Consider the following 22,246-nt stretch of genomic DNA (forward strand, 5'->3'; position numbering starts at 1 on the left):
TCATGTATTCTCGGTGCCCAGCCCACATGGGTTTACAAGACACATCCATACATAACTTTGCAATATGCGTATAACAAACATGTTCCTCATGCAGCCAACCAAGCTATCATACAGACTACCAGTCAGAAGTTTGGACACACGCATTTTTCTTTATTTTTACTATTTTCCACATTTTAGAATAATAGTAAAGACATCAAAACTATGAAATAACAGAAAGGGAATTATGCAGTGACCAAAAAAGTGTTAAATCAAAACTATCTTCTATTTTAGATTCTTTAAAGGCTTTGGAAAGAAATTCATACATAGGATCAACTTCACTATTTATATTTGTCTAAGAAACAAATTTCAAGCATTTAAGCAGAAGCCTTTAGATCAAAATGGCTTTAAGAGAATGGAAAACATTCAATCAGGTGTGTCCAAACATTTGACTGGTAGTGTACATGTTATTTTTACGAAGGGAGATTAACCGATTAAGTATGCCCTATCAATTCCACTTATTTCGGAAGCGGAGATCTCAAGTCCTTCATGGTCATCTAACCAAAGAAAATGAGCAGAAATGGAGAGCGGTCAGGTGTTTTCAAAGGACTCTGTGTGTGTGTTGTGTGAACCAGCCTCCATGAGCGCCTGATGCCTCTAGTTAGACGTCTTGCTGACAGCACAGTGAGCTGTAGCAGCAGGTTCAAATCCCAGCCGTGGAAACCCTGCTGAGCCCCATCCTCATCTCTTAATGCCTGCTTTCTCCTACTGTCTGTCTGTCTGTCTTTCTCTGTCTGCCTCGCTGTCCTCTCTCTCTTTCTGTCTCCCATTCTTTCTCTTGCTCTGTTTTTCCGTCTTTGCCCTTTCACCCTTTCTCTATGTGAATGTTATTATTGTTTCTCTCATTTATCTAAAAAAATGTGTTTATATTAAAATGTAGTGGGAAATAAATGGAAGAATCATTGAAATTGAAATGCTTTAGTTTAAGACCTCTTACCTCTTTTGTACAGTAAGGAAGTACAGTACTGAAGTGAGAGTAACTGATTCTCCCCGAGTTACACATGGCGCCTCTAAGCACGCAAAGAGACAGAAGTGACAGACGGACATGTAGGTAGACAGGCAGGCAGATGCATTTTTATGACAGCTACTGATCCTCATGAGGGAAAGACAGATGGATGGACAGATGCACAGAAAACCAAGCAGCCAGGCAGCAGACAGACAGACAGACAGACAAGCAGGAGGGAACATCACGTTACACTGGCAGGCGGTTTAATGTTGTCCTTGTTCATATGCAAAGATGCAAACCTCCTAAAAATTGACCTAAGATTTATCTGTTATCCAATATGCTGCGCCAATATTCAATATCTTTAAATTTGACAATTCTAATGCCAAAAACGACAGGTATTCAGTGTTCCCCCTATAATTGTATTCTTGGCAGGGTGGAAAAGCCTCTGAAACAGCATTTAGAATATGGGACAATAAAACTCCATTGGATCCCAGACTAATTAAGTTCTCTGAGGTGGTTGGCACAAGTTCTTTAAGGCAGAGTGAGGCAGGTTTCATTGCAGGTTTTATAGATTGCCACCCCAGAAGAGTAAAAACAGGAGGAAACTCCATCATGTAGGAGGTGTCCGACACTGACTGGCCGAGGTTTAAGATCTCATAATTTTTAGGGGGGTCCACTCCTCATTTCGGCATCCATCCACTCAGCCGGGCAGCACTTATTTCAGTAATTAGAAACTTTTAAAGGTGGGAGTGGGCAGAGTGTGTTTTGGTGTGCCGAAAACACAGGAATATCTGGCTAACCAAGTTTGAAAGATTAAATTGCATTTTGGCATGCAGTTTGGCAGATTGGAGTTTAAGTTATGCAGACATTTCGAAACAGTTTTGCGGAGCGCATGTTAGCTAACTGGCAAACTTGAAGAGAAAGGAAGAAACTCTGGTCAAAATCTACATCAAAATATAAATGGCATTGACTTCTTCCATTCATTCATGAATATGGCATTCATGATGTTGAAAGGTCAGCAGCTAGCTAACTAGCTTGCCTAGCTAGCTGTAGGCTAGTATGGCTAGTTTGAACTTGGAATGTCAGCTAAGCTAACTAGCTAAACTAGATAGCTATATGGCTAGATTGCATTTTTCAGCTATTAGCACAAGTGCCAGGTTTTATATTGGCTACCTCCTCTCTTACCTCTCGTCTTTTTTACTGGGCTTCAGTCTAACGTTACTTAGCCAGAGAAATTTTGGCTCCAGCCACTGAGGTTTAATCAACCAATGAGGTTATTTCTCCCTCCAGAGCAGCTCTGCCTGGAGGAAATGTTTGGAGAGCTAAAAGTCCAATCTGCTGCAGTTTGACGTGACGTTTTCTCTTACTGAAAGAGAGGAAGGGAGCGGCGTGAATCGGAGGCTGACAGTCAGTCAGACAGTCAGACGGATAACTTTTTATGACAGTCACTCATATGACAGACAGACAGACAGACAGACAGACAGACAGACAGGCGGATGGATGACATCACCCTGAAAGCAATCTTCGGGACAGATACTGATACAGTCACGTCACGTTAGCTCAGCTGTGACAGCTGGACACTGAGTGATAGATGGACTGAAAGGCAGACAGGCAAATATAACCGCCACAGTTTTCCTTGTGCCAGTCACTGATATACCAGCCACAACACCTCTTTCACTGATGGACTGTCACATCATCTCTAATGCCTCTCTCTCTCTCTCTCTCTCTCTCTCTCTCTAGCTCTCTCTCTCTCTGTCTCTCTCTCTCTCTCTGTCTCTCTAGCTCTCTCTCTCTAGCTCTCTCTCTCTGTCTCTCTCTCTAGCTCTCTCTCTGTGTCTCTCTCTAGCTCTCTCTCTCTGTCTCTCTCTCTAGCTCTCTCTCTGTCTCTCTCTCTCTCTAGCTCTCTCTCTCTGTCTCTCTCTCTCTAGCTCTCTCTCTCTCTCTCTTTCTCTCTACAGTATAAATCTGCCAAACTATCTCTCCCTCCCCATCTACCTGTCTCTCTCTCTCTGCATTGTAAAAAAAAAAATAATTACACCTTAACAAGTCATTTGCAGCCTTAAACTTTCATTTTTTTTGTAAGACAAGTGAAAAACTTAAAAAAAACTAATTGAGAAAAACTTGAAAAATGAATTCCTTCACTCATTAAAAATTCACAGAGAAAGAAATTGATTTGCACGTGAAACAAGTGAAATTATTTTAGCCTATTGGCAGATTATTTCACTTAAGGAAAACAAGATTTGAAAAAAGAAAAAAAAAGAAAAAAAAAAAAAGAAAAGAAGACTTAGTGCTGGATTAAATAGCTTGTTAAGATGGATATTTTTTGCAGTGTCTCTCTCTCTCTCTCTCTCTGGCACTCACACACACACACACACACACACACAGACACAGACACACACCGACAGACAAGTCAGTCAGTCGTCAGTCAGGCCAGCCACCCACTGCTGGCATGCAGACTAGCCGTCGTCACGGCGATATGAAAGCTGTGAAGGTGAGTGTCAGATCCTGCTGAGAGATACCCTATGGCTCGATGACATCACCGTGCGTGTGTATGCGCGCGTGTGTGTGTGTGTGTGTGCGTGGAGACGCCTGCCGCTGTGTGTGTGTGTGTATAGATGTGCGTGTGGAAAGCGACCGACTGACTCAAAGGTTTCCTGTCACTTGATGAAAGGATGAGTCAAAACGAGCCAACTGTTTACTTCTTCAAACACAAAGCCACAGCAGGACAAAGCTACTGTGATAGACATGGCCACACTGCAGAAATATCCATCCTAACAAGTCGTTTGGTCTAGTGCCGAGTCTTCAGACCTTGTTTTTCCTTGGGAAGTTCTGCCTGTGGGGTCAGATAATTCCACTTGTTTCCAAAGCAGTTTCACTTGTTTTGAAAGTTTTCTTGAAGCAAGTGACAATGTGTTGAAATGAGGCAGATCACTCCTGTCGTATCAAGATAATATCACTCGATTCAACAAAACTCTTGAAACTAGTTTATTTGCATTGGAAACAAGTGGAGTTATCTCTCCACACTGGCAGCTTTTTCCACTTGTTTCAAGGAAATGAAGCACTATGGATATTTTTTTGCTCAACAAGTCAGAGTGGCACTCAAACAACAACCGGCTTAAGAATGTAAGACCGGGACTTTAACAGTTTAGCTGGGAATTTCACCAGCAGTGGTGACCTACTGCCTCTAAAAAGTACACAGCAAAAATATCTATCTTACAAGCCTATCTTAACATATCACAATCTAGACCTTATTTTTCTTTTAATAAACAACTGAAAAAAATCTGCAAATGGCGTCAGATCATCTATCTTGTTGCCCACTGGAGCCTACACCATTAGGCAAGTTAGGCAGATGCCCCTCCACTTGGAAATTAGGAGGGGCAAAATTGTGTTTTTGCCCCTCCACTTTTCACCCCTTTTAAAAGTCAACATTTTGTAAAAATCTAATATTTAATCTTCAATCTCTCAATCTTTTCAATCTAATATTTAATTAAAGACTAAGTAAAATATCTGCTCTGTCTGCATTTACATACCGGTAGTAGTATTTGGATTGCTGCACCCCCTTTCCAACCCAAGTGGAAAAGTCCAACCTGCGCTAAAAATAGGTCAAAAAATGGGACGATGCGATCATGAATGGAGTGACAGCAGCATAATTGTTTGAACCATGAAACAACAGCTAACATTGCACAATTTTTGGGCAAAGAAAAGTAAAAAAAAAAAAAAAAAGAAGCTAAGTTTAGGTTGGCTAACGTTCCATGTCGTGTTCTGTGTGCCGAAGGTCTCTGTCTTTCTCTCTGAAACTGTTTAACATTTGGCAAACTATCTAGCAAAGCTAAAAGTGAAATGATTTCAACAGATTACTGAAGATGATAGCCTACTGTTAGCAGTGTCAGCACAGCAGGTAGGATGCCAAAGCAAAAGGATAGTGTTAGAGAATATAAAAGAACTATGATATTCAAAATGAATTAATAATGTTTTCATGTAACTGGCTTATTTGTCATTTTGTGCAGTATAGCCTATGGAATATGTTAGTTTCCAAAAAAATAAATGAAGCCTTTGCAGACAGCTCTCCTGTGTTTATAGCATCTCTTTAAATTAATTTGGTTCTTTAATGTAGTATTGAGAATCAAGCATCACAGTATACAAACAAAATGCAGAAAAATATATGTAAAATTGCAGGAAATGGCGTATTTCCCCTGTTTAGATTTGGCCCCCCCTTTACACAAATTTAGGTGCCCATGTTGTTGCCAATACAAATCTGCTTGTTTCAAGGATTTTCTTCAACCAAATATCATTTTCTGCCTCATTCTGCCTTGTTTCAAGATACTGACGCTTGTTTCTGGAAGATTCCTGAAACAAATGAGTTTGCATTGGACACAAGTGGAAATATTTTTCTCCATTAGCAGAATTTTTCACTAATTTTAAGCAAAATAAGATTTCACGGCTGACTTTTTTTTTTTCAATAGACATTTTTTCCAGTGCACAACTTCTAGCCTGCTCCTTTAAGTTCAAGTTTATCATTGTTTGTGTTTGACTTTAACTAGCTTTGGAGAACAAATGGTTCTTTTCATTCGCTCCTGGTCCTCCCTCAAGTGGCGTGCTTCACTTTGCCCACACTCCCAGTTTTACTGCCCACCCCCAACACACACACACACACACGGTTTCCTCTTAACCTTTAGACCTACCCCCCCTGCAAAGAGACCCTCCTAGCACAGGTCAGCTATCCCACTTTAAATAGCTCTTAGAGGTGTGTGTGTGTGTGTGTGTGTGTGTGTGTGTATGTATGTATGCATTGGCTCGGGGTATGGTAGATGTACATGAAATCATACACCATATCCTGTAAAACTTGTCATTGCAGACCTCTTGCCCAAGTGGGTGATGGTCGCACCACATGTGTCCGTTTAATCATGTATGTAAATGCATAGTGTGTGTCTGTATTTACGTATGTGTGTTTTGTTAAGAAGGGTTCTGTCGTTTATAAGGTCAAAGTGTCGCCTGTAAGAGTCTCAAGTCAAGTTTCCACCACCAATGGAAACTTTTAGAGCTGACCAAAGGAGACTTTAAAGGAAAAATCCACCTTAAAAACACTGTTAGAACTGTTTGCCATGTACCAAGCTCTGGGTCTATTTTGCTGTTTGATGGTGTATTTTTCTTCTTTCTGGACAAATCTCGATGATATGACGTCATGTCGAGATATTTCCAGCAGTTACAATGGAGTTTGACAGCAGAAAATGTTTCAGCAATCTAAAACATCAACGGTAAACGTCAGGTTTTGGTGTCAGTCCCTCAGAATCAAAGATCAACAATCACACAGGGAGAAATCCATCGTAGAAGAGGCAGAGAGACCACTGACAGCAGCCTCAATAGACCAGAATGCAATGCAGCCACAGCTTGCGTCCAGTAGTGTGTGAAATACAACACTCTCTTTGATGGCTTTTTTTTGTAATTATTTGTAATTTGAGCAACTGGACACACGACACACCACATCATTGTTCTCTCTCCACTCTTGACATTTTCTCGACTGGAAAAACTTACTTCACTGTCGCTCTCTCCACCTACACATACACAACACAGAGACCCCCGTTCTCCCTGGGGTGTCAAGCGTCATTCTGGCAAGCGAAGGAAATCCCTAACTGAAGTAGATGAGACATGTTGAGTCCCAAAGATTCACTCTATTTGTTCAACTCAAAAGTGTCTTGCTTGAGAAGAAGTGTGTGTACTAATTGGGTAATGTGAACCACATCCCATCTAGTACATTTGATCCAGCACTAACAGAGGCTGTAGCACATTGTCTATTTATAATAAACCGTTGGCCACAGGTGTTCTTCGCCAGCGTGTTTAAATGGCTTTTTAATGGCTTCCAAGGCTGCGATGTGGCAATGAGACGCACTCCAAACACATAAGAGAATACAGCCAAGAGGCAGGTGCTGTGTGTGTGTGTGTGTGTGTGTGTGTGTGTGTGTGTGTGTGTGTGTGTACGTGGCACTGTATGAGCAATGCCTCTGGCACTTTCACAAGAGATTGGAAAGCACCTGTCACACAAGAGAATATAGAGAATGGACAGGTGTGGGTCTGTGTGTGTGCGAGTGTGTTTGTTGTGTCTATCTATCTATCATCTACCTATCTATCTATCTATCTATCTATCTATCTATCTATCTATCTATCTATCTATCTATCATCTACCTATCTATCTATCTATCATCTACCTATCTATCTATCTATCTATCTATCTATCTATCTATCTATCTATCATCTACCTATCTATCTATCTATCATCTACCTATCTATCTATCTATCATCTACCTATCTATCTATCTATCATCTACCTATCTATCTATCTATCTATCTATCTATCTATCATCTACCTATCTATCTATCTATCTATCTATCTATCTATCTATCTTCATTGTGGATCGTTATTGATGAAAACAATATAGCTGTTAAAACAATAAAGTGGTGATCCAGCTGTCTAAATCTGTCCTTTATGACAGATTTAGGTAAAGGCCTTGTCACCATGACGATGAAGCTGTACTGTATGTCTGCACTCCAAACTACATCTTTCAAAGGATCCTCAATGAACTGCAAAGGAGTGATTGATGATAGGAATGATTTTTTGGTATTTATATTACATGCCTGGGTAATAGTTTTTGCAAATCATTCTTCACATTTGGTTTGAACGGCTTGAAGTAGGAGGATGGAGAGGATGGAGTCTGCCATCAGATATTAAATGATCATGGGAAAGTATTTGAAAGTCCACAAATTTGGCATGTTCTTCTGACTTGATTGGAAACTCACTGTACATAACACCATCTATAATTGTCCTGATGTTGTCATTCAACTGGTAGTCCAAGCAGGACCGATTAAATTATTATGATTAATTTTATTTAAAATAAGATCACGTTAGACAATCTAAATGAGCATCGGCCAGCATGGCTTTTCACTTTGAAGGGCCTGAGGGAATGGCATGTTACAGTAGTTTACCACAGTAGGAAACAAATTGTTAGCAATTTGTGTTAGGCAGGCCTTGGTGACTCAACCGGCCAATCTAATTTGAGGCTTGCTGTAGCTATTTATTGACGCCAGAAGCAAGCTATTTATTCTATTCAGATGGCTAGCTGGGTATTTGTGCTAGCCAGAGTCATGGTAACTGTATTTTTTTGCCCACTATTTTAAGCTATGCTATTCAGAAGCTCTACTGTACAGTAGCCTGTGCTCCAGACTACTAGATATGTTTTGAATGGATGATACCTGGGTCACTGTGTGTATATTTCAAATCCAAAATCCAAATGGAGGCTATAGAGCAATATCTCAAAATAGCATCTTGAATGGCAATGAATCTTCACCTAAATAAGCCTTGAAACTATAGATGTCATATTGAGTTGTTCTTACTCAGTTCTTACTTAATCCAAAGACATGCAGGTCATGGGAATTAGAGACTTTAGAGACTTTAAATTGCCCATAGGCATGAATATGAGTGTGTGTGTGTGTGTGTGTGTGTGTGTGTGTGTGTGTTTGATGTAGTATGCTATATGACATGTATATGATATACTGTAGTATGTAAAGCTCTTTGAGACGTGCTTGTGAAGAAGGGCTATATAAATAAATGTGACTTGACACTAAATATTAACCAGCATTAAACTATGGAGATCATCTTTCCATTTAAAGAGTGCAAGATTACTCTTGCACTGTATTTATTTTTATGGTGTAAATCAGGTGGCTCTCAAACTAAAGCAGCAGTGTAAGTGAAATTGTGAAAAAGAATGAAATTATCCCCTTTTGACACCTTGATTTTTTTTTATTTTAATAGTCAGGCAGGCCGGATGTTTGCCGACATGCCGCTTGAACCTGGGTTGTCCGGTTGAAGGGCGGATTCTGTAACCACTAGGCCACCCGTGCCATCCTATGTGTGTGTGCCTGTCTGTGTGTGTGTGTGCGCACTCACTGCCCTGTATACAAGTGTGTGTGTGTGTGTGTTTGTCCCAACGGCCAAGCTTATGCACATGCCATGCGTGTGAGGCAAATGTGAAGGTCGGGACCTTGTGACGCTCGTTTAGTAAGTTCCTGTCATGCCCGGCGTTGTTTAGCACTTTACTTCCTTTCTAAGTCCGGAGAATTATGTCAAACTCCTGGGCCTCTGCTCCCCTGTTGGCGGGCGAGAGAAAATAGAGAGGAAGGTGTTTAAGGAGGTGAGACTCACTCCGGAGACGTTCACACCGGGTCTGCGAGTCAGTCGTTCCTTTGACTTTCTGTCTGAGTCCGGTTGATCCCACTGCCATGTGTTTTACAGAGGCTCCGCTCAGTATCAGCGTTTTAAGATACTTTGGGATTGAGCAAAAAGTCAAAAACACCAAAGAGGAGAGGGGGCGATGTGGAAAAAGAGAGCTGTGCTGGATTTTCAAACTAGAAACTACACTGAATCTACATTGAATCAGCCGTGCTTTATTTTATTTTATCACTTGCTGCTGTGGAGCCTTTTAAAATAAACTTAAATTAACTAATTGGTTTTGCGTTAACATGGAAGTGTGGCTGTTCTGTTGAACCGATATCTCTTTTGCTAAGCAGCTTATATTTGTAATTAACTTAAGATGTATCTTTGCACCACTCTTTTTTTTGTGCAGAACACAACAGATGGATGTTTATTGTATGTATACATCTATGAATTTGCAAATCACTTTTATCTACAGTATATAGGTCAATTTGAATGCTTTATTTCCAAAATGTTATACAGTGTTTCAAAAGAAAAAAATTCTAAAAATCCTCAGTTTTACATGGATTTCCTCATCCTCAATTTGTAAGCAAAGGTCTTAGGTTGGCAAATAACATCAGTAGTATTCAGTAGTTTATTTATTTTTGAAGCATTATTTTCTATGAGAAGGTGATTTTTCAAAGGTTGGATATCTCATTTTGGAATGAAACACCGATATTCAAATGGTCACATACCTGTGTATCTGTGTATGAGGAGGTGGAGTTCATGTTTACCTGACAAAGATGCATGTTTCCCGTGAGTTTTTGTCACAATAAATGGTGAAAAGGCAGCTAATAGTGTGTGAGTCTTACCAACTTTCAGCTGTTTCCAGTTCATTACCTTCGCTAAGCCTTTAGGAATATATAGCTTCTAGATTCAAGCTTGGTTAAAGTTGGTGGTTGTGTGTCATCTTCTATGTATATTTTTTAGGCAATGTTCCCAGCACTTTGGGCAACAAAGTGACACATAAGATCAAAAATACATTAAAATATTCAAATGTTTCCTGGCAACACGATTATAATAGCAATATTGAGTGAACCTCTTAGGCACTGTTAACCGTCAGAGTTGCCTGAACCCATTGCTCTGTGTTTCACTGCCTTTACATTTTTAGTATGTCTGTCCCTCACTTTCCTTTATGAGTCATGACTTGTCAGCTCACAGTTTGAGCTTACCAGATTTGACCCTGCTGTGGGGTTAACCAGCAGCTGGAAACAGTGTCACCCTGACAAAGTTGAGTCGTTTTTGCCATGGAACGCCGAAAGATCATCTTTTATGAACAAGAACAAGGGCTTTTCTTATTCTGTTAAAGGTCAGCATGTGTGTGTGTGTGTGTGTGTGTGTGTGAGAGAGAGAGAGAGAGAGAGAGAGAGAGAGAGAGAGGGAGAGAGAAAGAGAGAGAGAGATATCTCAGCTGGTAGAAAGGCTATGCATCGGTCCTTAAAAAGTCTGGAAAAGTGTTGAAATAAATCTAAATTTAAGACCTTAAAAAGCATTAAAATATCTTGAATACAGTTGATAGAGGTCTTATTTTTCTTCAACATGCAGTGACAGGTTTATTTGTGTTGCATGTCCACATTTAGATGAATACAGAACAGGGTTAGTACAATATTCATTGTGTCTGCTTTACTCAGGTCTTCAGGACTTCAGGTAAACTTTCATAAGCCATGTTCAATCACAAACAGGCTTTTTTTTCCCAGCTATTACTTTATTTTGTGTTTTGAATTGGTTTCATATTCATTTCCAGGTAGCTTTAAAAAGATCTTAAAAAGTCTTATAAACTTGGCTTTCTGAAAGCTGCAGATACCCAGGGTGGGGGGGGGGGGGTGGGAGGGTGGGAGAGAGGGTGACACCGAGCTAGGGGATCCCCTTATGATGTCACCGCCAGGCAGGGGTGCTGCGCTCTGGGGCAGGCAGACAGACGGCGTGGGAGTTGTAGTTTATTTGAAGCGACGTCGTTCCCCAGGCAGCGGGGCGGTATAGTGGCGTGTGTGTGTGTCCCCCCCCCCTCCCCCCGCCCCGCTCGCTGCCGGGAACAGCCAGAGATTCCAGTGTGCCAGCTCACCCCTTCAGCGGCTACAGTGGTACGGCCCCACCTCGCTCCAGCCCAGCACATGTTGGGTGATGGGAGGACATGAATCGGGAGGGAGAAGGAAAAGGAGAGAGGAGAGAAAGCCCCGCAGCAGAAACTTCACTTCAGAGTCACTGACTTGCCCAGTGGAGGACTCTTGATGCATGGATTGAAATGTGGACACCTCTAAGGCTTTTTGTCTGACCTTTTGATGTCTCTTTGATTTCAAACTGGCGGAAAAAGAGGGAATATAGTGGTTTTTATCTCTCTTTTTGGGGAAGAGTGAAGTGAAAAATCAGAAGGTTGATCTACAGGTAAGGAGGATGTTTTCTTTGAGCTTGTGATGGATGACGAAGAAATATCATTATAGAGATTATTTGGAGTATTTTAGGGATTTATCTGAAACACCCTAGTTCAGTCCACCTTACATTATACATTTGAAGAGGATCATTTAAAAATCAGATATCCAGAATTTGGAACAAGTGACTCCTGCTCTGGCAAAACGATTGCTTGCATGAAAGTAAATCATAATGGAAAACACATTTAAATTTTTACTTTTCAAGACCTTTGCCTAGAAAATATCAACATTTTGAGGATGGAGTCATTTATAATTTTGAAATATTGATTGCTGAATTATGGATAGCACTTGGAAAGCCCTTTCATTTCACACATGGGCTCCGCAGATTAAACCCAATTCCACATTAGAGGCAACACTAAACTTAATATTGTTAATCCCTGTGTCATCATTAAATACAACCACAGGGACAAATTGTGTTTACAGCTTCATCGCCTAGCCTCTCTCTCTTTCTCGTTGCTGCTGCGACTGAGTTGTTGTTGACATGGGCTCTGAAATAGCTGTGGTTGGAGTGATCCACCATCTGTCCCGAGGGGTCGCTGAATTTGGAACATCCCACATATGAGCCGGCGGCGATCATGAATATGTCATGTATCACTTTCCGAATGTACACTCGATATGGGAAACCGATATTGTCCTATTGCTTTCTTCATGTGTGCATAAACATTGCCACCGAATGAGCTGCACGTGTGATTGTTGTGTTTCATGAAAGCGTGTATAGTGTATTACAGAGTTGAAAAAGTGTCTCCAGCCTAACATTGCAGAATATATTGTATCTCCCATCGGTTTGTATGAATTACCTGTCGCTAGTGTGTGCATAGAGAGTTTTGTTATTGCTTTCTTTTTTGGTAATTGTGATGATTCTTTAACTTAAAAGTCAGTTTTTCTCACTTGGCTCATATCAATCACAGCCCATTGAGGGGTCATTTTATCATTCCTATCTTTACCCTTCACTCCACTATTTTTGTGCACTGCCTCCATAAAGAATATATATAAAAGGTCTCATCCAGGGCTTTTGAATACATTCAAAAATACATTCAAAAGCAGAATATAGGTGTGTACAGTATGTGTGCATGCACACACACTCATACACACACATGCACATAGGTTTGCAGGCATGCAATCACAGTAAAAGCATAAGAACAAATAATACTGGTGGTGCAACACTGTGCTGAACCCCAGGTTCAAACTGTTTTTATTCAATTAAATGTAATTGCAAATAAATTAATTTACCTCATAACTTTTTTTCAGGGGGGGAAGGGGGGTTGTTTTTGTTTTGTTTGTAATACATTTCTGTTTTAGTACTTACTAGAGTAGGAAATCAATTGATGTGGCCATGAAATAGCAGCCCATCTGCGGTCGGAACAGAGGTGTTTATTATTGGAAATTCTGGTCTTAAATCAAGTGTGATGAAATGGACTCTGCTGAGCTATGTGTCTCCAAGAACTGTCAGAGAACAGTTTCTACGCACTTACAAGATTATAAACAGACGTGATTCTTTTAAACTATTTTGAGTTTTCCCCCATGTCCATTTTTTTTTTTATCTGCTTTTGCCATAACTGTTATCTCAGCTCAAAATGTTGGATCCTCACTCTGGATTTCAATACAAGGCCTTCTCAAGAGTTAACTGCATGGCATCAAGTGTTTTTCTGGAGGTTTACAGACTATTTTGGAAGTTGTCATAGCTTAAGATACGTTCCTTTTTCTGACCCATAGCCAGGCCAATGGAATTTGTTTCAGAACAGATTAGTAAACACTGATATTTTCAAGAAACTAAACACACCAGAAAATAAACTATAAATATGTGCCCATGCCATACACATATTACTGAAGTTACTCATAAATGCTCATTCAATGGATAAGATAACTTTTTTAAGTTAACTGAAAACTTTGTGGTACATGTACGCAATCAGTGTGGCATGGCCACCATGAGTCAGCAACCAGCAATCAACATGAGGAAGACAAGCCGTCCCATCCCAGACCAGTTCTGGGTTGGCAAACTGGCACTGCTCTTTCCTTTGGCTCAGAAAGACCAGCTGTTTCAGTGTGTTGGTCAGGACCCGCCCTGATTCACGTCAGGCCATGTGGGCCTGCACTGACGCAACGTGACAGGGGCTCGCAGCCCTGCAAATAGGCTATTAATAGAGCCGGGGGGGCTGTGTTGCTGGTGACTGGGCTACATGGTGAACCATGGGGTCAGAAGAGAGAGGGGGCGGGTCACTATGTTTGTGGTGTGAGTGGTTTGGTCCTGTGCATGAGTAAGACTTGATGGTTTGAGCCAATGAATCTAATGAAACCACTTCTCGTTGTATGTGATTTAATATAGGACGGTTTAAATTAGACAAAAGCATATCAAGTTTTACTCAATATATATGACAAACTTTTTTGAATGTGATGATGATGTCTGCATTGAATATACAGTGCATGCATTTTATGTAGGACGTAATAGAATAGAATAGAATAGAATGCATACTGAAGTACAGGACACACAAAAACAGTGCTTCTTTTCTATGTAGGACCAAAAAGTAATATAATATCACAGCTTTGTGTTGGCATTGTGTATGATTTAATGTCTGTCCCTTTCTTTTTTCCATGTTGCAGTTCTATCTATGCTTGCACCTGCATGAAAACACAGAAGTGGTTTTGGTAAATGTCTTTACATGTTTCTTTACTCTCTCTCTTTCAGATGTTGTTCACACCCAAGGTCCACTTGACGGAAGTCTGTATGCCCGGGTCCGCAAGAAAGACTCCCTGGAGGGAGTGGTCACCATCAACGGCCTCCCAGTCCACGAAAACCCCTTGACCAACGCTGAGCACCCGTTGCAGCACCCTAACCACCCCCTCCAAACCTCTGACCAGACCCTTCCTGTCACAGGCCACGCCCCCCTCCCTGCCGTCGACCACACCCTGTCGGTGAGCAGCGACTCGGGGAACTCGACCGCATCCATCAAGACCGACCGCACCGATGAGCACAGCCAGTCCCTGCAGGGCGCCGTGAACCACAGCAACCCGACAGCGGGCCACCCGCCACTCAGCCCCCAGGAGAAGAGGGAGCTCGACCAGCTTCTGAGTGGCCTTGAGGCGCCTAGTCACCAGCGGCAAGCCTACCTGGCCACATCCACCAGCCCAGGAGGAGGTGTCCGCCACCTGGTCCCGGCACAGGTGCACGTCAACGGGGGCCACACCCGGCTCATCGCGGCCCCCTCGACGGAGGAGCGCGAGACAGATATTCTCGACGACGAGCTGCCCAATAGCCAAGAGGGAAACAGTGTGGACAGCTTGGGTACGCTCTCTTCCCTCGAGGGCCAGGCTACACCGGCTGAGCTCTACTACCAATCAGAGGCACCCGTCAGCAGGCAGAACGACGGGCCCTACCTTGAGAGAGGCGTTCTAGGCGAGAAGCTGACCGAGATGCCCGTGCACGGCGTACGAACTCCCACGGCGACGCAAGAGCGGACGGTGGACTCCGCTTCGCCACAGGGGGGATACAACAACTACCAGAACGGAGGAGGGATGTACCGCTCACAGTCCTTCGGGAACCAGCCAGCCAGCAGCCCCGAGACCAACCCTAAACTGATGCCCAGGGCGCCCGAGAGGAGCACCAGTAGCCGGGATGCGGTTCAAAGAGGTCTCAACGCCTGGCACCAGTACAGTCTCCCAGACGATCCCTTCGGTCCTCCTCTCCAGTCCACCCACAGCCTGCCCCACTTCCCCACCACGGCCTCGCAGCGGGATATTGAGCAGTCCATTGAGGCTCTCAACATGCTCATGCTGGACCTTGACCCGATCCACTCCCACATGTCCAAGTCCCACAGCGCCCCGCCTGGAGAGAACAACGATTCGTCCCAGGTGCCCTTCTCCCAGACCCTGGCTAGGCCCTCGTACCAAGCGGACTCTGCCATCCACGGCTACCACAACTCCGGGTCGGTCAACAGCACTAATGCCTTCAATCAGCCACTTCGGTCGGCTGGGAGAGTGTCAACATCGCCCGCCCAGAGCCCCGTTATGGAGTCCCCAATGTATGTTCCCCAGAGGCCCAACGCCGGTTACCAACCCCACAACACCACCAGCACCACCCCAACACACACTCCTGAGCCCTACCTCCACACACGCCCGGCCTCTGGCCAGGCCGCCCCTCACTACTCCACCGATCCCTCCCCTAATATCAGCCAGCAGGCCCCCCTGAAGCCTCTGAACTCATACCCAGGTGGGGGGGTTTGTTACTCCCCGGACCTGCAGGGTTCATCTCCTTACCCGGGCTACAGTGCCTCCTCTTCCCCTCTCCCCGCACTTACCCCCCAGCCCAAGGATACATCCTCTTCCCCCGTGCCCAGAGAGCAAGATGCCGAGGAGGAGAACCTAAACCTGGAAGGCCTGGTGGCTCACCGCATCGCTGGTAAGGCTGTTATTGTACAGAAAGAACAAGAGTGAGTGACCAACTGAAAGTGAATTTCCAATGAGTCATACTGTATTCTATCAACAAGGACATTTATATTTGTGACCTATGACTGATCTATGTCAATATGCTACAGATTTACTATTCACTGAGTGGGCAAAAACATTAGGGTGACCTGTCCGTTCCATGAAATAGGCTGAGCAGGCGAATTCAGGTGAAAACTGTGATCCATTATTGATTTCACTGATTAAATACACTTGGATGGAGATGGAGATGAAGGTGAAGAGATGGGAGATTTTAGTCGTCTTGGCAACTGAGACATGGGTTGTACACAATAGGGTGCACCTCAGCAGTAGGAAGAAGTTCCTAATATTTTGTACACTGAATGCACGGTCAAACATAGCACCTAGGTAATTATGCATTAGGTCAGAAATGCTGCAGCTTATGGGCAGCAGTAAAACATAGATCAGCTACAGCTCATAGTTAATATGTTTAAGGTAAATTTAATCAACAAGGAGGTAGTGTATGCACTTCCAAAATACTGACAAAGTGCTTGATACAACAGGCAAGACAGTGAAAAAGCAAAGAAGCTATCTGCACACTGGATTTATGTGCCTCTAGCAATTTATTCAGCAAAGTTTCAACCTCAACTAGGAGCATCAATCCAGTGTTTGAGCGTCTATTTTCAATCTCAGACGTCAAACATAGCATGTGAGCAGCACGCTTTTCAGCCGTTTGTGTTATGAAATCATCACTGGGTGTCATGCCAGAGAAATGACCCATGATTGTACGATTAGCTGTGCAACTAAAATAAGGCAGAGTTGGTGAGAGTGGAGATGGGATGAGAATAAGAATAGCCCCCCGCTTTTGGAGGCATGCATTGTCTGCATTCATATCCACCTTGGTATGAAAACCAGTGGAATTCAAGCTCCCAGGCGCCTCCCAGTGGAAGAAGTTTGTCATTTCCTTTTTTTTTTGGGGGGGGGGGGAGGGGGGGTAGTGGTTGACATTGTTTTGCTATGTACTCATGTAGTTTGAAATATTATATAATTCTATAATTTACTGACCCAAAAGCAGACAGTATTTGAATTTGACAGCAGCATATCGTTTATTTTGATGAATTTGTTTTCAAATGTGCCATGTCTGTTTTAGAATATTTCTGGAATAAATTAGAAGAATAAATTCTCTCATATAATAAATTCTCTCAATACACAAAATCATTGGACCTTGACTGGCCGAAAACCCGCCTGATTGGAAAGACTGAAGACTAGAAATCTAGCCCCTCAAACATATTCAAAGCTTGGCCATGTTTTCTCTAAACAGACATGATCAAATATCTTTATTGATACACAAGGATTTTAAATTCCTATATTATTGGCCCTTTACATATAGCCAACTCAAACTCACACAACCCTATATTGCACAAAAAATGTGTTGCACATTGCAACTATACTAAAAACGTGTTGGCTCTTTTATTTTGTCATGCTTCAATTTGGTTGTCATCTCATCTGACAGGTTTCTTTTCACTTTTATTTGACTCATTTCTGTTTTTTTCTTCTGTTTTCTGTTTCTGTTTCCCTTGCTGTCTATCCATCACTCTGCTGTATGGACTACCCCTCCCACCATTGCTTCTTCCTCTGCACCGCTCTCACCTTCCTCCTCCACCTTCTCCTCCTCCTCCTCCTCCTCCTCCTCCTCCACCTCCTGCCCTCCATCTTCCACCCTGAACCCAACCCCGGGAACAGAGTACAACGCTCGTATTCGGGGCATCAGCGAAAGCATGACCACGCAACAATCTGACCGCCATCGCTCCTATTCCTTCTCTGGTTTGTCCACTGTCCCTCGCTTTTAATTTCTACCTTTGTTTCATTGTTTTGCTTTCTTTCAACTTTATCTTTGCTTCTCAACCATCTCTCCAATCTTCTTACTATCTCAGTTGACTCAGCTTTTCACTTTTACTTTCTTCACGACTATCCACCAATTCCTCTTTCTCCTTTTCTTCTGCTCCCCCACTGCTTTTTTCTTTATTCCCTTCACTACAGTCTGGCTTCCTTACACCTTACCTTATCTCTCTCTCGCTCTCTCACTCTCTCTCTCTCCCTCTCTCTACCTCTGATTATCTTGACTAAGGCACTAATGATTACATTGGATGCGTTAGCTCAAAAGCATACTTCAAAACACCATCAAAAGGGGAGGAAGAGCCTGCACACGTCACACATCTCAAAAAGAACTTCAAGAAGATGAGATAGTAAAAAAAAAAAAGTTCTTTCAATTGGACATGCTGCGCTACTGAAACATTTGCTCAAACTTTCTCTGTCTTCACTTTTCATTTTTTGCACTCTTTGAGCACTTGTTGCAGGATGTCAAATTGAATGAACTTTTTCTATCTTGTCCTTTTTTGAGGCTTTTTTGAGGCTTGATGCCCTGACTAGCTGTTGTGGTGCAGGCTGCTTTTCCACTTTTGATGGTCTTTTGATAATTTCTCTATCTTCCCACAACATTCCTCCGACAACAACAAAAGTTCCCCCTGGCGTTGTGCAGGCGATTTTAGAAAATGCTATTTATAAAAACTCCTAGTTTATACATGTTCTTCAGTTATTTTGCAGCACAATCTATAGTTACAGTTCACCAAATACAGTTCTCAGTTGGGAATTCCACATGAAGGTTATTATGGGATGTTTCAGGGATGCGCTCCAGGGGAATGACCCCAGAAGTGACTCAGGAGACGGGCCGGCGTCGGACCACCAGCGAGGGCCAGTACCAGAGCAGCCACGAAGACGCTTCGGCCCACAACAGGTCGGCGGTGCACTCACCGGACTTCGCCAACACCCTGGCCCTCAACCCAGGAGGAAGACCCAGAGAGGTACAGCATTTGATTTGATGACGTGAAATGATGTGTGCATTGCAGACGTGCATTAAAGGAATAGTTCACCCAAAAATTTAAATTCGGTCATTATCTACTCATTCTCATGCCAGTGCAAACTCGGGTGTTTTTTCTTCATACAACTTACCTGGAGCTCTCCAGGCTCGCTGCTGGAGGAGCTTCTTCCAGTGAATGGGGAGTGAATGGGGAGCTGCACGTTCTGCTTCAAAAAGATCAATAAATGTCCATAAAATTACTCCATAAAGCTTGTGTAGTATAATCAAAGTCTTCTGACGCCTGACGAGCGCTCTATGAGTCGAAAAAAACGTAATTTGATCCATTATTTCATGAAAATCCGAGTCGATCGCCATTGCATGTACTTCCGCATTACCAAACCTCACGAGATGGAGGTCGCGCACTATCGCACACATAAACCTTGCGTGGCCACGGTGGCCTCGTGAGGTTTGGTAATTCACTACTTACTTAATTTACTTTGGTAATTTGGTAATTCACCCCATTCACTGGAAGAAGCTCCTCCAGCAGCGAGCCTGGAGAACTCCAGGTAAGTTGTATGAAGAAAAAACACTCACCCGAGTTTGTACTGGCATGAGAATGAGTAGATAATGACCGAATTTTAATTTTTGGGTGAACTATTCCTTTAAGCAAAAGTCATAAGCAAAAGTCATAAAACTCATCTGCAACATAAAGCACTGTACATAGCAGTAGTAGGTATGAATCACCTTGCTGCATAAATTTACATATTAATGAGGGGAAACTGCTTTTTTTTTTTTTTTTTTTTAAAGCTGCTATAACTCCTTAATGCTTTAAGATAGAGTTTTATGGGTGGATTTTTTACAAATATTGCCGAGTGCAGCTTTAAGAAGCTCATTTTCCAATAGTACATTATTCAAATAGATCAGTGGTGAGAGTAACTTGTTTTGGTTATGTGAACTGTCTCTTATGTGAGCATGTTTTTATGTCAAATTTATGTCCAAGTAGGATGTTTGATTTAATGTTGTGTTCCTGTTTGTTCCCTTCCCTGTGTGTTTTCTCATGTTTTTCCTCATGTGTGTGTATGTCCATGTGTGTGTCCCTGTGTGCATGTGTGTGTGTGTCTCTGTGGGCGTGTCTGTCCCCTCCCCCTCTTCCCACAGGGTCCCATGCACAGCTACCGGGAGGCGTTTGAGGACGATGAGGTGGACGGGCTCGCCGCCAGTCCCACCTTCGGCAGCGGTGGTGAGAATTACCCCCAGACCCCCGCCTTCCCCGTCTCGCCACAGACCCCTTACTTCAACATGTGTAAGTTCACCCTGCCTGCAGACAGAGGGCGCTCTCACACCTCTGAACACTGACAGTGGATTGGTACTGTACTGTGACCTGCATTACACTCCAAAATGCCTTTTTAATTTTGACTTAGGTAGTGAAAATGGAGGGATAAGACAGTGAGTTAGGGAGCATGCATAACATTGAAGTCTCACATTTATTGCTCTTTCGTTTTGTTTGTGGTGATATTTCAGTTTTTAGTACATAACAAATTACAAGAAAGTTGAGGCAAGGTCTTTATTTCTTTTTTTCGCTTTTACTGGCCTGCACCATAAATTAAAGCAAGGAAACTCTCTTTACTCACTTTTACAAGCTAGGCAGACATAACATGCATTATGAAAAAATTTAAAATAGAAATAAAAACATACTGTATGTTCTTTGATTTCTTTCATTTTAATTTCACTGGCCACAACTTGAAATGACATCAAATAATGAAAGACGCACTAAATATGACAAAAACAAAATAATAAATACACAATTTTAGTTTTGCAGTTTATTCCCAGTTTAATTGTACAGTGTTTAACACAGAAACAAAATGGTGAGATAAAACTAGGTGAGGTAAATGTAAAACATGCGTTAAAAACCACATCACTTCACAAAAAAAGAGACAAACCAATAAAAAACAAGCAAAACCAGTACCTGCAGATAAATAAACCGATAAATACCAAGTAAAAACAGTAACTACAGTAACTAGTAACCTTTCAAAAGAGTTTGCCAAGGTAAACTATCTCAGTTGCAAATAAAATGCAGTCTCTCCTCACAGTTACGAGCTTCCCACACCCACACTTTTGGTTCTACATGCACCGGCTCAAAATCCTCCTCATTACTCTCCTCAATAGGCGCCATGCTTCTCACCCCTGCATCATGAGCCTCAACCCCCGCTGTTTTCACTGTGCCATTACTGAACTGTACATGTCCCGCACCGTTACTCTGCAACGCTCCCCTCTCCTGCAAGGCCCCGCATCGGAGCTCGGTTACAGGACAGCGAGGCCTCCCCTCCTGCCCCCAGGCCTCGTACACCAGCGGTTCCCCGTCCACCCACAGCCAGCGCCCGCCCAGGAAACGCAAACCGGTCCAGACGCGGTTCGCAGTCGGAGCTTTGCCCATCTCCTTCCGCACCAGCAGCGTCTCTGTCTCCGACGCCAGGCTGGCCAGATCGCGGTGATGCTCCCTGCAGTGCTGCAAAGCCTCCTCCCAAGTCTTCCTCTCCCTCACCACAGTCACCCGGAAGCAGAAGAAAGGGTTTAAGTAGAGGTCGTAGGAATCGTGCCACTTGTTTCCGCGTATCACGCCGTAGTCCTCCAGCAGCCTGTTACTGGGCTGCCCGTACGCCCAGAAGAAGCGGGACACGTTGCCCCCTCCGGACCACTTCCATGTCATGTCGTCCGTACATTTGTACAGTCCTATCCACGAGTAATCGATCCATTCGACGAGCCGGCGAAGTCGCGCAATGTCGCGTTTAGTACCGATGGGGGCCAGATCCGTGTGATGCAGTCGACAGTAGATCTGAGCTTGGTGCCAGTCCAGCCTCTCCTCCACGTACACATACTTGCCAAACGTCCCGGATACACTCAGGAGGAGCAGGACGCGGATGAGGGTTTGATCCATCGCTGTCTTCTGCCTCTTCTGAGGAGGCAAAGGAGTCTTCACCATATATATACGCTATAAGTATAAGTCTGTGACGATTTCTGTTTGGTCTAGGCCCACTAGGTATTTGCATAGGGTGGCTCTTTTCTCTTTCTGATCCATCCATCCTTCTGAACCATCCCAGTGTTGTGGGGTCAACAAGACACACAGCTGCTGACTTTCAGTTCCAGCAGTTCTCAACATTTTCAGGTTGCGACCCCCCCAAAAACAAAGCGATACCTAGTTACTTGCTCCCTTGTTGCAGGCATAAACGCACAGAATAATGAATTATGACACCTAAATTTTTTTATTTTCCCCTTTTGAGGCTTCTTTACCAGACTGATTATCGGAAGAAACCTTGAAATATGGATTATTTCAGAAGCAAACGTTA

At 43.0% G+C, this 22,246-nt stretch overlaps 1 protein-coding gene across 1 annotated transcript in view; it reads left to right on the forward strand.

Moving 5' to 3' along the window:
- tns1a (tensin 1a) overlaps positions 1–22,246 on the forward strand; it is a 51,352-nt gene that overhangs the window by 13,787 nt on the left and 15,319 nt on the right. Inside the window, exons 10-12 of the mRNA XM_078290996.1 lie at positions 14,334–16,043; positions 18,728–18,906; positions 20,061–20,205. Of these exons, the coding sequence (XP_078147122.1) occupies positions 14,334–16,043; positions 18,728–18,906; positions 20,061–20,205 (2,034 nt within the window). The remainder of the gene's footprint in view (positions 1–14,333; positions 16,044–18,727; positions 18,907–20,060; positions 20,206–22,246) is intronic.

This window comes from Centroberyx gerrardi, chromosome 21, assembly GCF_048128805.1.
Source record: "Centroberyx gerrardi isolate f3 chromosome 21, fCenGer3.hap1.cur.20231027, whole genome shotgun sequence".
Classification (NCBI taxonomy): domain Eukaryota; kingdom Metazoa; phylum Chordata; class Actinopteri; order Beryciformes; family Berycidae; genus Centroberyx; species Centroberyx gerrardi.